This window comes from Callionymus lyra, chromosome 8 (genome assembly GCF_982586985.1).
Source record: "Callionymus lyra chromosome 8, fCalLyr1.hap1.1, whole genome shotgun sequence".
Taxonomy (NCBI): domain Eukaryota; kingdom Metazoa; phylum Chordata; class Actinopteri; order Syngnathiformes; family Callionymidae; genus Callionymus; species Callionymus lyra.
The window spans coordinates 28,709,517-28,724,956 of NC_141825.1; the positions used below are offsets into that span (position 1 = coordinate 28,709,517).

Consider the following 15,440-nt stretch of genomic DNA (forward strand, 5'->3'; position numbering starts at 1 on the left):
GTGTCGTACGTTTTAAATCCCAGATGGCGATGTCGTGTGATTGATGCTGTAGTCACGAAAGTCAACATGTTTTCTTCTCCTGCTGTTTTTTACGTTGTGTGTTGCCCTCGAGCTAAATAAAATAAATAGTTAATAAAAAGCATTTGGTCATTTTATTGTTACTCATTACATGGAGCTTTAATACCCAATGTTTATTGATTCAAAGTTCTAATGTTTCTGTGGCTCATCATTTGAATAATTAGACATGATTTTAAAAATGTAACAAAGTCTAATTGGTTCTTATTCGAGACAACAAAATACAGATAAAATCAAAGATCCAGGTTGAATCCGTCCTCTTTATTGTAAAACAATAATATTGATGGAATGACATCATTTAAAGTCTTGTTCTTCTTCTCCAACTCAAATTGTATCTCAAAAATGTACATTATTGAACTTATTCTGATTATAAGAGCGTTTGTAGATGGTTTTAATAAAATGTTTGTGTCTTTTTTTTAAGTATTTTCCTCCAAATTTCTTCAGATCTGTGTGTTAAGTCGAAGATCGGATCGTTTTTTTTCTTTTGCGATCATTTTTTCCGTTCAATCCATCACGTTTTCCTCTGATTTCATGTAAATGTTTCCATGTTTTGTACCAAGTAACACGTACCAGAGTTCCGGTCTTGTCTCCACGAGTCTCTTTAACTATATTTCCTCCTCACTCTCGGGCGTGACCCCCGATCAGCCGGCGTCGGCCTTCGATCCCTTGGAGGTCCAGGGCCCGTCAGTCACTGCGAGAACAGATCCGTTGAGCTCAGCTGTCTTCGGTCGGACGTCAGACTGTGACTCCAATCACTCGCCTTATTGTGCGGATCAGAGCAGCAGAAGAGATTCAAGGACTTTTTTCATTGTCGCTTTATTCAAAAGGCATTGAGGCTCCGTGAGACGACGAGACCACAGGAGACGGATAAACACGCTACGATAAAAAAATACTTCTACGATTCCATTACAATAAAGTCCTTGTGCAGGTGGAGTCTCTGCTGACTCGGCAACCGTTACCTCTGTAAGTGTGTGTGACGGTGGGAAGACGCTCCTGATAACCCTGGTGCCTTCACCACCCTGCGGGCACCTTCTCCTGCTGCAGAGCATCTGTCACGCCACGCCGTCGTACAGGAGGTGAAGACACTCTGACCGCACAGCCGTCGAAGGTCGACGCTCCTCAGTGACCCGAGGCCGAGCAGACGCTCGCGACCGGGAAGATTTTCTTCATCGAGGTCCATTAATGTGGCTTCACAACTCCAGGGTTTGTTTGGCGTGTACGTCTCCAGATATGACAGATTGTCTGCTTTATATATAAGTGATTTTCCACCATTTATAACACGACATTCCATTGGCTAAAAGACCAGCACTGACCACTGTAGACCAGCTTCTGATTGGCTGAAGAAACGTTGCATATCATCGCGTCAGCTTCACTTGTGAAAGTTTGCCGAAGGTTCCGTGGAATGAATATCGTTGAAGCTTCATCTCAGTCTTCAATGGAAGTCAAACAGTTTTATTCATACGTAAGATTTTATTGTCAATGGTAAATTATCGTCAATTCTATGATCGCGATTTACAAACTAAATATATAATTAATTATACAATAATATATAAGTATATTTTCCTGGATTTTCACATATTGCTGGTGTCTCTGGAGAACTCTTGATGGAGAACTCTTGATGGAGAACTCTTGATGGAGAACTATTGATAGAGAACTATTGATAGAGAACTATTGATGGAGAACTCTTGATGGAGAACTCTTGATAGAGAACTATTGATAGAGAACTATTGATAGAGAACTATTGATAGAGAACTCTTGATAGAGAACTATTGATAGAGAACTATTGATTGAGAACTATTGATAGAGAACTATTGATAGAGAACTATTGATAGAGAACTATTGATAGAGAACTATTGATTGAGAACTATTGATAGAGAACTATTGATAGAGAACTCTTGATAGAGAACTATTGATAGAGAACTATTGATTGAGAACTATTGATAGAGAACTATTGATAGAGAACTATTGATAGAGAACTCTTGATAGAGAACTATTGATAGAGAACTCTTGATAGAGAACTCTTGATGGAGAACTCTTGATGGAGAACTATTGATGGAGAACTCTTGATGGAGAACTCTTGATAGAGAACTATTGATAGAGAACTATTGATAGAGAACTCTTGATAGAGAACTATTGATAGAGAACTATTGATTGAGAACTATTGATAGAGAACTATTGATAGAGAACTATTGATAGAGAACTATTGATAGAGAACTATTGATTGAGAACTATTGATAGAGAACTATTGATAGAGAACTCTTGATGGAGAACTATTGATAGAGAACTATTGATAGAGAACTATTGATAGAGAACTCTTGATGGAGAACTATTGATAGAGAACTATTGATAGAGAACTATTGATAGAGAACTATTGATAGAGAACTATTGATGGAGAACTATTGATAGAGAACTATTGATAGAGAACTATTGATAGAGAACTCTTGATCGAGAACTATTGATAGAGAACTATTGATAGAGAACTCTTGATGGAGAACTATTGATAGAGAACTATTGATAGAGAACTATTGATAGAGAACTCTTGATGGAGAACTATTGATAGAGAACTATTGATAGAGAACTATTGATAGAGAACTCTTGATGGAGAACTATTGATTGAGAACTATTGATAGAGAACTATTGATAGAGAACTCTTGATGGAGAACTATTGATAGAGAACTATTGATAGAGAACTCTTGATGGAGAACTATTGATTGAGAACTATTGATAGAGAACTATTGATAGAGAACTATTGATTGAGAACTATTGATAGAGAACTATTGATAGAGAACTCTTGATGGAGAACTATTGATAGAGAACTATTGATAGAGAACTATTGATAGAGAACTATTGATAGAGAACTCTTGATGGAGAACTATTGATGGAGAACTCTTGATGGAGAACTCTTGATAGAGAACTATTGATAGAGAACTATTGATAGAGAACTCTTGATAGAGAACTCTTGATGGAGAACTATTGATGGAGAACTCTTGATGGAGAACTATTGATGGAGAACTCTTGATGGAGAACTATTGATAGAGAACTATTGATAGAGAACTATTGATAGAGAACTATTGATGGAGAACTATTGATAGAGAACTATTGATAGAGAACTATTGATAGAGAACTCTTGATAGAGAACTCTTTATAGAGAACTCTTGATGGAGAACTCTTGATAGAGAACTATTGATAGAGAACTATTGATAGAGAACTCTTGATGGAGAACTATTGATGGAGAACTATTGATAGAGAACTATTGATGGAGAGTTCTGACTGAATTCATGGTGTTGATGTATGCAGGGATCGTCCATGAGTGTAATAAATGAGTAAGTTGGGGTGAACCACCTTCATGGTTTTTAAAGCAGATCTCTACAGACCTCCCTCTGAGGAACCACTTCCCCCCCGCAGTACGACCTCACGCTTTGCCGCGAGCACGAGATACATTTGTGATACTGATGTTTTTAATATTTAAACTTCGCAGACAGTTGTGTGTTCACATGATTCTGTAATGACTCTTCATCACTTTTATATTAACGTGAACAAAAATGTCCCAAGATGTCAATTTTCCTCTCAGACGCATGATTTATTTAGTGACCTTTATTTTTCCCCATGTTCCTTCTCGAGCCCTTGAACACGTCCACACGCCTCGTTTCAGCCCAAGAATCTCTGGCCTCACGATCTCCTGCTGGTGTTGTTTCACGTCCTGGAAGATACTCATATGTGAACTGGGACCGTCATTGAAAAATTGGAGGGAATTTTGCTTAAAAAGTTATGTTTGGTTGCTCAGAAAACTAGTTGTTTGAACTGGTTCAGTCAAAGACAAAGCAGTTGTTAAATGTTCTTGAAGGTTTTCTGCTGCCACGTGAAGGAAGGAGTTTGTCTTCATTGATTAGCTGAGACGATAAATAAAGGACCTCACACTTTACCTTGGTGGTCCACAAAATAATCTGTTCATCAAGAGGCGCGTGAAGGTTCGATATGTCCCACACAAAATGGCTGCTCAGTACAATTCCCACTGATCCAAAATGGCCACCGGCAAGTTCCGGAGCAGAAAGACTGCGAGAAAGTTAAGACTCAGAATTTGTCACCTTTTTTGAACCTTCTCACCTTCAGATAAACATCTTCTTCTTTCCAGCAGCTTCACTGCTTTTGATTCCGTTACATCAGGAACCTTCTGTCTTCATATCATTAGAGACAAATAAGACGCAAAAACATGTTTAAAAAGTCCATAGATAGTTTAATACAACATACCATATTCTGAACATTTCAACACCAACAAAATTTTGTCAATTAAAAAAAAAAGAAAATCTGCATATTACTTTTATTGCACAGAACAATTTGAATGTAATTTTTTTTTCCATAGACTTTTTTTTTTGTTGGTATTATTTTTTTTTCTTTTGTAAAAAGTTGTTGTGAACTACATGATCAGTCCAGTTCCCAAGATTACAAATCATAATAAACCGGGGAGAAAAGGAACATAAAAATAAATCCCCGAATCACTCTGGACCAGAAAAGAAAGGCTAGATACAGTAGCCACACTTGGAACAAAGAGAGCGTTCAGAACCAGCAACGTGAAGAACCACTAGTCAGATCCACTGATTTTCTTTTTTTTCCGCCTTTTTATGCAAAAAGGATTACACCAAAGCCTCGTCAGATTGCTCCATGGGTGAAACCATCTGTGTCACTCAGGCCATCTGCATCCAGTCCTTACTTTCAGGCCATTACTGTGTTGTCTCTGTAATGTCATCCATCATTAATGACTCTCACGCAGGTCTGCAGAGCCCAGCTGTCCACAGTGTGTTCTGCAAATGGCTTCAGCCTCATGTTCGGGTCTGCAGGAGCGACTAGGAATTCTACAGTTCTTTTTTCCTTTTGATGCACATTTCTCTGGAGCGGCTTGACTCGTGACCTGTCCTGGACGGTAACATAGATATAGCATGAAGAGACGCTTCAGAAATCACAAAAAAATGTAGAAAAGAAATGTGACAGAGAGAACAAACACAAGAGCACACTACCCAACAGAAAAAGTAAGCACCACAATGTTGAACTCTGGTGTTGATGCAGGTGTCGAGAAAGAAATCTGAACCTATGGAGTAATTGTGATGCTGTGATGGCATTTGAATGAAGAAAGAAAATAACCAAAATGATATCGAGAACAATAGACGTATGTTAGTCCTCAGCTAACCTTTAGCGATAAACATTTTCATCATCAATATAAATATATCCCTCGTCTCTTTTGGCTGATTTATTTTACAGTGTCGATGAGTGAAGAGTCTGTGGGCTCAGCATTTCCAGAGGACATTCCTCTACACATCCTCCAAATCATCATCGAGGATCCTGAGACAATCACAGCAGTCAGAAGACGTCCCTAACTCTGATCCCTCACCAAGAACTTCACACCACTACTTCCCTCTGCTTAACCCTGGCTGACTGGGATCCGAGGACATCGACCTGAATAACAGGTGTCAGTTGTCATGGTCGCGACCCCTTGATGATGAGGTTCACCTGTAATAATTATGGATACCATTAAAACCCAGTGTGTATTTCCAGAAGAATCCAAAGAAGAATTCCAGAATCCTTAGGTAACGTGATCAGATCACCTCACACAGTGAATTAACATTGAATCCTATCGCAGTGTTTTAGAACAAAATCTGTGAGTTTTCTGACGACGACAGAGAAATCACTGTGTGACAGACACTCTCTGGACCACAGAACATTCAGAGCTTAAACTGGGAAATATACTTCAATTCTATTCATCTTTTTGAAATGTGCTCGAAACATACAAATCGATCGATTTGGGAGTCTAACGAAAAAAAAAAAATCCTAATCAATGATCCATAAGACCATGTTGCTGCATTCTTGACATGGATGGACATGTTTGGTCAATGCTCCTGTAAATAAGCATTAAGAGAACTACTTAAAATTCAAATGGTCGCTTCCTAAAATGCGATGACTCGTCCGTTCTTGATTTGAAAGTCAGAAGTTTTCCCTCACGCTGCTCTAATCTTGAGGAAACAAACAATTACTCTTTGTTGAGACAAGAATCCAGAAGTTTGTAAAATAGTAAAGAAAAGCTAATTTCCAGTTTGAGTGACTTGTGTCGTTGCCCATTAAATCATTTTCATGTTGAACTTGCGTGGAGCGTCCACGGTGCTGCTGCTCATGCCAGCGTCCGACTTCCGCGGTACGTACTCGATCTCGATGTTGTGCTTCGTGTTTCCTTTTCCTCTGCTCCAGAGAAACAGCAGCACCAAGCAAAACAGGACGACACCGAGAAATGAAATGAAACCCATCGTGGTGGCAATGATCAGTGTCTTTATGTCGAAGGGGAAAGGGACGTTGGCTCGTGTCCCGTTGGCCCCGCTGTCCGCCGGCTGGTTGGAGATGAAGGCGAACGTCTTGTTGGGCTGGTGCGGCCAATCAGGCGAGTAACTATGGATGTGTAGATGGGCGAGAGACGTGTCGTTTCCACCGGCGTTGCTAGCTATACATGCATATGTACCATTGTCCTGAACCTGTGCGTAGCGCACCTCCAGGGTTCCGTCTGGCAACACGGAAAGCCTTCCAATAGTCTTGGTGGTGATGAACCTTTTGTGAGGCGAGAGCCACATGATCACCGGAGCTGGATCTCCATCGGCTTGGCAAGTGAAGTGAACGATGGCTCCCTCGTCAACAAACTTCTGCTGGGGTTTACGATCCCTGATCCTGGACTTGCGGCAGGTGAAGTAGTTGGCCTGCAGGATGTCGGGAAAGTCCTTGAATTCTTTACCTTGGACAAACTCTGGGGAGGCGCACGTCGGCTGCTGTCGGTTAAAGTTGAGTCTCCAGCGCCGCCGGAAAACCCATAATAAGCGGCAGTCGCAGGCCAGAGGGTTGTCATGCAGCGCGAGGGTTTCCAGGTTCCCGACTGAATGAAAGACAGACTCCTCCAGAGTGGCGAGCGAGTTCCCGGAGACGTTGAGAATTTTCAGGTTGTTAAGACCCCTGAAGGAGTACGGCTCAATCATCGCCAATCTTCCTCCTACCAGGTGAAACTCCTGAAGGCGCAGCAGATCGTGGAGCTTATTTCCCTCAATCGTGTGAATCGGGTTATAAGACAGGTTGAGAAAGCGCAGATAAACCAAATGCCTCAGGGCTATATAAGGAATCATGGTTAGGTTGGCGTTGGCAATGGTCAGAGACGTGAGATTTAATCCGTACAAGCAATTTGGAGTCATCATATCCAAATATGGCCAATTAGCGATTTCCAAAACCTTAAGCCGATAGAGACGTTTGAAAGAGTAATCCCGGATGACATTGATATTCAGGTGGCGCAGCTTAAGAGTGATCAAACTGTGCAGGTGTGTGAACGCCTCGGTGGGCACCGACGACAAGTTGCACTTCTCCAGGCTCAGGTGCTCGAGGCTACTCAGGCCGTGGAAAGCTCTGTGAGAGATGAAAACCAGGTCATTATCTCCCACCTCTAATGAGCGCAGGCTGTACAGATCCTGGAACATGTAGTCCAGCAGGATGACAATTTTGTTTTCACTGATGTCCAGGTTGGTGAGGTTGCTCAGACCCGTGAAGACGCCGAGCTGGATCAGCTTCAGTTTGTTGCTTCGCAAACCCAGTGTCCGCAATCCATACAGGTTGTTGAAGGCTCCGGGCTCGATCGAAGATATCGTGTTTTCGCTCAGCTCCAGGTGCTCCAGGTTGGAAAAGATGGAAAACTCATCCGGGTTGATGGTTCTGATGCGGTTCTTGCTGAGGTCCAGCAACCTGGTGTCTGCGGAGATGCCCTCAGGGACGGTCATGAGCTTCTTGCGGTGGCACATCACGGAGCGCTCTTGAACATTACACTCGCAGCGGGAAGGACATCCTGTGGTGGAGCCGGACAGGACAGCGCCCAGCATCAGGATCAGGACTGGCTGCCAGAAAGCCACCAGGTAGCCGTGCCCAGTCGCTTCCCCAGCCGCCATCTTATTGGTTACCTGGAGAGAAATGAAACCAGACTTAGTGAATATATTCACCGTGGATCAGGAAAACAATGATTCAGTAAACTCTTGACAGAACAATATGGAAAAAATGCATTATTTATTCAAGGCAACCCTTAAGGTTCCACATCCATCAGCACTAAACAGACTCTCCATGTGACACTATTCCTAGCAGAATCGAGAATATGTATCTGCTGCAATATTCATGCCACGGGTGCAAGATGAAGAGAGGTGGGAGGTGACGTAGAATACGGTTGGCTCGTGTATAATTGAGAATGCTGACAATTCTTTATTGTCCACAGTTCTGAGTCTGAAGGTTGAAAGAATACATTGAGCTTCTTTGAAACCACACAACTACACCTGGAACACCATGGGTTTAAAATGATGTAAGATTGAGATTTTAAAAACATGAAATCACAACAGAAACAAAACCTGTTTTTCTAACATTTCTCTTGAATGTTTCTTTAAAGCACGAGTGTTGGCAGGAAACGTAACAGGATGCGAGCAAAGATGGCGGACGAGCTTCGTTGACACTCGACTCGTGCGATCGCTTAAGTTGAAATATAGACTTTAAACTGCAGGAGAAATGGACACCGAGAGATAAACGCGAAGATAATCACGAGAACAAAATCACATTCAATTCCAGTGAGTGTGTGAACGGAGCTATTATTATACATGGATTTAATTATGATGTAATCTCCGGTTGTAGAAGAGACGAGCGAGAGAAGCAGTTATGGTTCGCAGACAATTATTTTAAATCATTTCTTTGATCAAGGAACAGATCGACTGGAAAAGCAATTGTGATATAATTACCATTTGAATTGTAATGTTTCAGGTATTAATTGTGTATTTGCGAGAAAGTTTGACATGTATAGTTACTTGATAAAGAAGGTAAGTAAGTTTTTCTTTTTGACATTCTCTCATCTGACTCGTGAATCTACAAACTATGAGGTTCATTTCTCTGAAAATAAGATTAGCTGCCATCAGTGTGTGACTGTGTGTATGAATGTGTAACTCAGTGTAAAGCAGAGAAAAGCACTATATAAGTAGGAGCCATTTATCATTAAATAATTGTTTATAAGAGGAAAAATAATGTGAACAATTCTGTACTATTTCCACAAAAGTACAGTATTTCATCCTGTTCAGATGTTCTATGTAGTTTGATGAGTTTCTGAGTCACATATTATATTAGGATGAACAAGTAAAACATCTCTTTGGTTCCAACTAGTCATGAATAACAAACGTCACATGGACTCGAGAGTTAATGCAGCATCTAGAAGATTCACCATCAACACATTCTGTGTTAAGAAAGAACACAATGGATTCAAAAACATCCTTAAATATCTGCTGAAATACAAATAAACTCTAAAGCCATTGGAAACTTATTCAAATCTCATTTTTAAAGAAGCGTGACGGATCGGACCTCGAGGTGCGAGAGGATCACAGCGACGCCGCTGACAGTTAATTACGGCCTGACAAGACGTGTCCACTGTCGTCAGTGAGAAGAACTTCCTCCACGAGACCCTTTTCAACCCGCGGACGCTTGGACGCTCATGAAAGAATCCAAGATTTATTTCTTTCAATTTTGCTTACGTCCTCTGAGGTCAAAGTTCCCTTTGAAGACGGGACGATAGCATCAGTAATCAAGACGGGCCAAAAGAAAAGGCTGCGATGATTGGATGTTCAGAGATCAGAGACATTGGTGCTTTTCACAGCCTCGAGCCACATTTAATCATTTCAGTCGCTTAACTGCTGTGAGACGACGCGTCGGGGGGAAGTATCGGAGGCGGAAGTGGCTAAATCACGAGCTAACGTCCACTTCGTGAGCTCAAAACTGAAGGTCGCATCCTGAAGGTCACATCCTGAAGGTCGCATCCTGAAGGTCGCATCCTGTCCTTGTCCATTAGCGCTCATATGGAATCCAATCTGCTAATATCATCAGACGATAATCCCTGGCAGTAAACCTCACAACTGCCACTTCAGCAGGTCATGGATTTGCACTGTATCCTCAGTGGCATCTTTGAAGAGTCTCAAGGAGTTGACTTTATCAACGAGTGTTACAAAAGATGATGGAAATAAGTCGAGATGAAGGATGCGAGCATCCCTCGTGCTGTTTGGTTAATGATCCCCTGCCGACGCTCCCCTCGGAGACCTGTCAGATGAATTAAGTTCTTCAGCGCAGTCGGAGCGACGCTCATCCCCGGCAGACGCAGTCGTTTCAGGGCCGCATGTCAGCGTCGGGCGACGCGGCTCGATAACCCAGAACCCGGCGATCCGAGGCGACTCATAACTAGGTCGATGGACGGGCGGGTCAATACGGTCAAACGTTCGCTCTCGGGAGTGATTTATAGGGAACGACAAAATGTCTTCAATGGTTCAGAACAAAGTAATTGTTGTTGTTATCCCAGGTTTATCCACTGACTTACAATCACACGCGTGTTCAACAGTCAAACCACGACAGAATCATCTGATCGATGATAGCGACGCTCGTCAGTATTATTCGCTAGGATTCAAACAAAAGAAAAACTCTTGTCTCATGTTTGGATTTATAACATTTCAAATAAGATAAAGTCAAAGAAAAAAAAGATTTACCATCATTTAAAAAGAGGGAGAAATAGGGAAAGAGATTTTGAAAATGTTTTAGAATAATTTCATGTTATTTAGGTTAAGTAGAACTTTATTGATTGACTACATTGTTTTTCTCTAATTAGATACAGCAATACAGCAATTATTCATAAAAAATACAAATAAGAACAAGAACAAAGAGCAAAGATATTTTAAGCTAAGATAAAATATTTTGATTATAGTGTTGCATGAAAACACAATATTCTAAATGATTGAAAGAACAGTCATGATTTTTTAGTGGGACATTTTTTTTTGTTTGTTTTTTCCTGCTCAAGTTCTTTTCTAGATTTTTCACTTAAAAAATGTTCATAAGTTTGATGTTGATTATAAATCCCTCCCAGTTGACATCCGTAACTCAGTTTAAAACTCATAATAGTGTGTATTTTGTCTCAGACTTCGCCTTTTGATGTTCTTACGAAATCATTTTGAAACCATTAAATACCTCAATAGGTTTGTGTAATGGAATCAAAATGGCTTCCATCACCATCAGTGTCCAAGGTTACAACAACATTGTATAGAAAATGTCTACTTTTACCATAAACATACAAAGTAGCCGTTAAAAATAAAGGAGGTTGTCTTGTCAAAATAAATATGCGTTGGATTATTTAATTTATGTTCCAACATGAATAAATCCAACAATACGACATAATAAACTACAAAAAGCAAGAAAAAAAACAACAACTTTCTTTGAGAGATTGACAATTACACACAAATGAAATTCAAATGTTTCTCATCAAAATTCATGCCTTTATTTGGCCCAAAACAAACGGTTGCTTAAGAGCTTTCTTAAAAAGGTCAGAATCTCTGCCAGACACTGATTGCCGGCGACATTTTCACAGCCACTTATCGGGTCATTTGAACCGCCGTCCTTCCGTCTACACGCCATTTCCCCTGTGGTTCCGTCAGCGACAGACAACGTTCCCGTCTTAAAACATTGCATTTGCAAGTTCCCCCCAAAATAAGCTACAAAGGTGCTTCTTCTCTCTGCTGTACCCATCACAAGACACCGTCGCCAGCGTTGTTAAATACCTGTAAGCCTCCGGGGAAATCCCCGAGATGATGTTGACGTTATCTGCAGCACAAAGTGTTAAAAGCCTTTAAAGCCCATTGCTATGCAACCTGCTTAGTCAGCTGTCAGGTTAATCCTGGACCACCCCAGCACTTTTGAGTTGTTTGGCTTCTTTGCAACCTTTTGCTCTGAGATTCACTGTCTTCCTCTTGCAGAGTTTGACTAAATGTACCTAAAATACAAATGAGCTGTAAGTAAAATATACATGTATGTATATGTAGAAGAGACACTTGTGTCTGTGGTCTCATCTTTAACCAGTTGTGTCTGACCTTTTGTTTACACCTGCTCTGTCGCTGAAATGAAAAGAATGAAAAGGTTAGCCTTGTATCGCTGGTCGGCTCAGCTGCCGAGAAGGAAGGCCTGTGAAATGACGGAGCTTAAACGTAAGCCGGCGCCGACAGATGGTCTGCAAAGCTCTAATCCAGGAGAGAAGACGCTGGTTGGAGCAACGAGGTAGAGAATTCCACCGGTTCTTATGCTCGTTGACCTGCTCAGGTCGAACCCTTAGAAGCTCTTAGAAGCTGGGATAGAGCGCTTCAGAACGAATGAATATATAGCAAGGAATAAAGATAAAGTCTAAAGGTTAAAGGTTAGTAGTCAAGATGTTTCTGGACCAGGGTCACAAAGAACTGTAACAAAAGAAAACAAACAAGCGTCCGGAAGTTCAGGAACCATAAGTAGATTCTGATCCACAGACCTCAGAGCCCGAGCTGGGGTGTAAGTCTGGATCAGATCACTGATGGAAGGTCTGACCATGAATAGATCTGAAAGTAAGAACCAGAATTTTAAAATGATCCTGAAAGAAACTAGTGAAGAGTTTGAAGGAGAAATGTGAGTTCTTCTACTAGAGCAGCTCAGAATTCTGGCTGCAGAGTTTTGCATATTTTTTTTTCTGGCCACTGAACAATCTATGCTGATGTTTGTTGGTCAATCCTCTATTCTGCAGAGGTCTGGACACTTTCCTGGTCATGGATGGACATTGGACATGAATTCTGCTGCCTCATGTATTATTCTCCAATAATACATGAGGCAGCAGAATTCATATGTGTGTGTTTCTCAAACACTCTGAGCACAGAGATCCTGTTTGCAGATAAATATTCAGGAGGTCAGACGGGAGGCCATCTTGCATCTGCACTGAACGACCAAATGCAGATGCAGGTAGAATCCAGGACACTACGGCGAGGACAGGATCCTGGAGGGACGTGGATGTATCCTTTTTATTAAGTATTAAGAATTAACATCTTTGTTGTTTTCATTCTGATAGATGTTTTCATTAACAGATGATGGTTTCGACTTTTTCTATATTTAACATTTTGTATATTTTAATTCTGTGGTTGAATAATTGTTCATAACTAATGTTCGAGGGTCACTCCTCAGCTGCACTGTGTTGTTGAATCTAGGACATGAGAAGATATATTGCAGTCAGTAGTTATTATTATTATTATTATTATTATTATCAATAGTAGGAATTCCTAAGGACATAAGAAGGTTCTTAAGAAGTGTTAAGAAGGAGCTCAAAGATACGAGTGTTTCCCAGACGCCTTCTTAACTCCCTTCTAAGCAGAACCTTAAGATCGAGACAAAGATTCTTTGTAAGAAGCTCTTAGTGGACTTTGTCAACACCTTCATAAGGAGCCTCTGAGTCCAACGACATGTTTGCTTCTTATCTTTGAAATGTTTCTTTCAGTTGTTGTTGTTTTCATGTCTAGTTGTTAGAACGTCCGTAAGTTTTATGTTTAACTTGGTTTATTGCTGTGAAAACATCAAGTGTTTCTTCCACATATGAATATATGTTTAATGTTGTTTTACAGATGAATCAGACTCGCGAAGATGATTTGATCGGTTCGGTCGTAGTAGAACTATAAACTCATATATACAGATGTGTGTGGAAAACTGGTGTAAATCAATAAAAAACGTTATTTTCTCTTCTTTTATTCATTGTTATATTTGTGTTAAATGTCCCTGACTGTGATCACTGACACTGAGAAGTGGCTCAGCTTCTTCTCACATGTCCTTCTGAATGAAAGATCTTCTTGAGCTAAGAGTTTACCTTGAGAAACACGTTCTTCTTTCACGGCATTTTTAAGAGCACTCCTAAGAAGATCGTAGCACTTAAGAGTTTCTTAAACATGGCCGATAACATTTAGTAGTCAATGGTCGTTACTTTTTCAAACGGCTGATGGAACAATAGGTTCAATAATTACATTATAAATACTGTATATTGACACAACAGTTCCACAGATAACATAAGTAATGATGCAAAGCAGCAGGATTGTAAGATCCACAACGGTGGGTTTCCTGAGTCGCCATTTTTGTTTCCTCCACCGAGGTGATGGAGAGAGAGAGAGAGAGAGAGAGAGGCAGAGAAGGAGAGGGGGATATAATCATATATATAAACATCAGGCTGCTGTATCTTGGTCTCCCGTCACAACCTGACGTTCCCCCCGCGAGGCCTCGTTCTGTTCCGGGTCACGGGTGACTTCATGGAAATGCCATGATTGAAGGTGATAATTCACGAGGGCACAGGCGGCGACACACGACCCTTGAGTGATCACAGCGGGTCCTTCAGAGCTGACAGCATTCGTGAAGCGTTATCAGTGATGCACGAGGAACATGCAGCGCTAGAATATGCACCACAACATTATCTCCAGCTGGTGATGGCCTGGATCGTATTTGGACAGTTTAACGTTTTTGTTGTTTTTCAAGGCATTTTTATGCAGTATTTTACTTTTAAGCCAGAAAATAAATTATTTCTTTATTTAGGGGACGTTATGTGTTGATGAAGCTTCATGAAACAGTGTCATTATCTTCAGAGTCCACTAGATGGTAGTGATGTGTTGATGAAGCTTCATGAAACAGTGTCATTATCTTCAGAGTCCAGTAGATGGTAGTGATGTGTTGACGAAGCTTCATGAAACAGTGTCATTATCTTCAGAGTCACTAGATGGTATTGATGTGTTGATGAAGCTTCATGAAACAGTGTCATTATCTTCAGAGTCCAGTAGAGGGTAGTGATGTGTCGATGAAGCTTCATGAAACAGTGTCATTATCTTCAGAGTCCAGTAGATGGTAGTGATGTGTTGATGAAGCTTCATGAAACAGTGTCTTGTTTTTAGAGGTCAGTAGGTAGTAGTTACCCTCAGTTTAAAAATTATGTTTTAATGTAATGGTTGAACTAGTGGACTCATGATCCTCCATGAAGGTTTTTTTTTGTGATGTGTGACTCTATCATATCATCAGTGTGTGTGTTGTTGTGATGTGTGACTCTATTGTATCATCAGTGTGTGTGTGTTGTTGTGATGTGTGACTCTATTGTATCATCAGTGTGTGTGTGTTGTTGTGATGTGTGACTCTATTGTATCATCAGTGTGTGTGTTGTTGTGATGTGTGACTCTATTGTGTCATCAGTGTGTGTGTGTTGTTGTGATGTGTGACTCTATCGTATCATCAGTGTGTGTGTGTGTGTGTGTTTAGAAAACAGTGAAACAGTGTCATTATGTTCAGAGTCCACTAGATGTCACTCTCTGATCTATAATCCATTGCATTGAGAAACTATTCTATTGAAACCTCACAGCATGTTTTTAAACAACAGCGCCACCTACTGACCTCCACACAGTATAAAGATTCCACCGGATGTTTTGAATAATAGAAGGACATGAAGAATGAGTCACTACCACATGTTTCTTCTGTAAATGAATAAA

The 15,440-nt window shown here is 40.7% G+C and overlaps 1 protein-coding gene across 3 annotated transcripts in view; it reads right to left on the reverse strand.

Moving 5' to 3' along the window:
* Nucleotides 1–4,286: 4,286 nt before the first annotated feature.
* Nucleotides 4,287–15,440, reverse strand: part of lingo1a (leucine rich repeat and Ig domain containing 1a) — a 148,785-nt gene continuing 137,631 nt past the window's right edge. For all 3 annotated transcript variants that reach the window (XM_087797408.1, XM_087797407.1, XM_087797406.1), the window contains one exon: nucleotides 4,287–8,042. In XM_087797408.1, the coding sequence (XP_087653534.1) occupies nucleotides 6,183–8,030 (1,848 nt within the window). In that variant the 5' untranslated portion in view covers nucleotides 8,031–8,042 and the 3' untranslated portion in view covers nucleotides 4,287–6,182. The remainder of the gene's footprint in view (nucleotides 8,043–15,440) is intronic.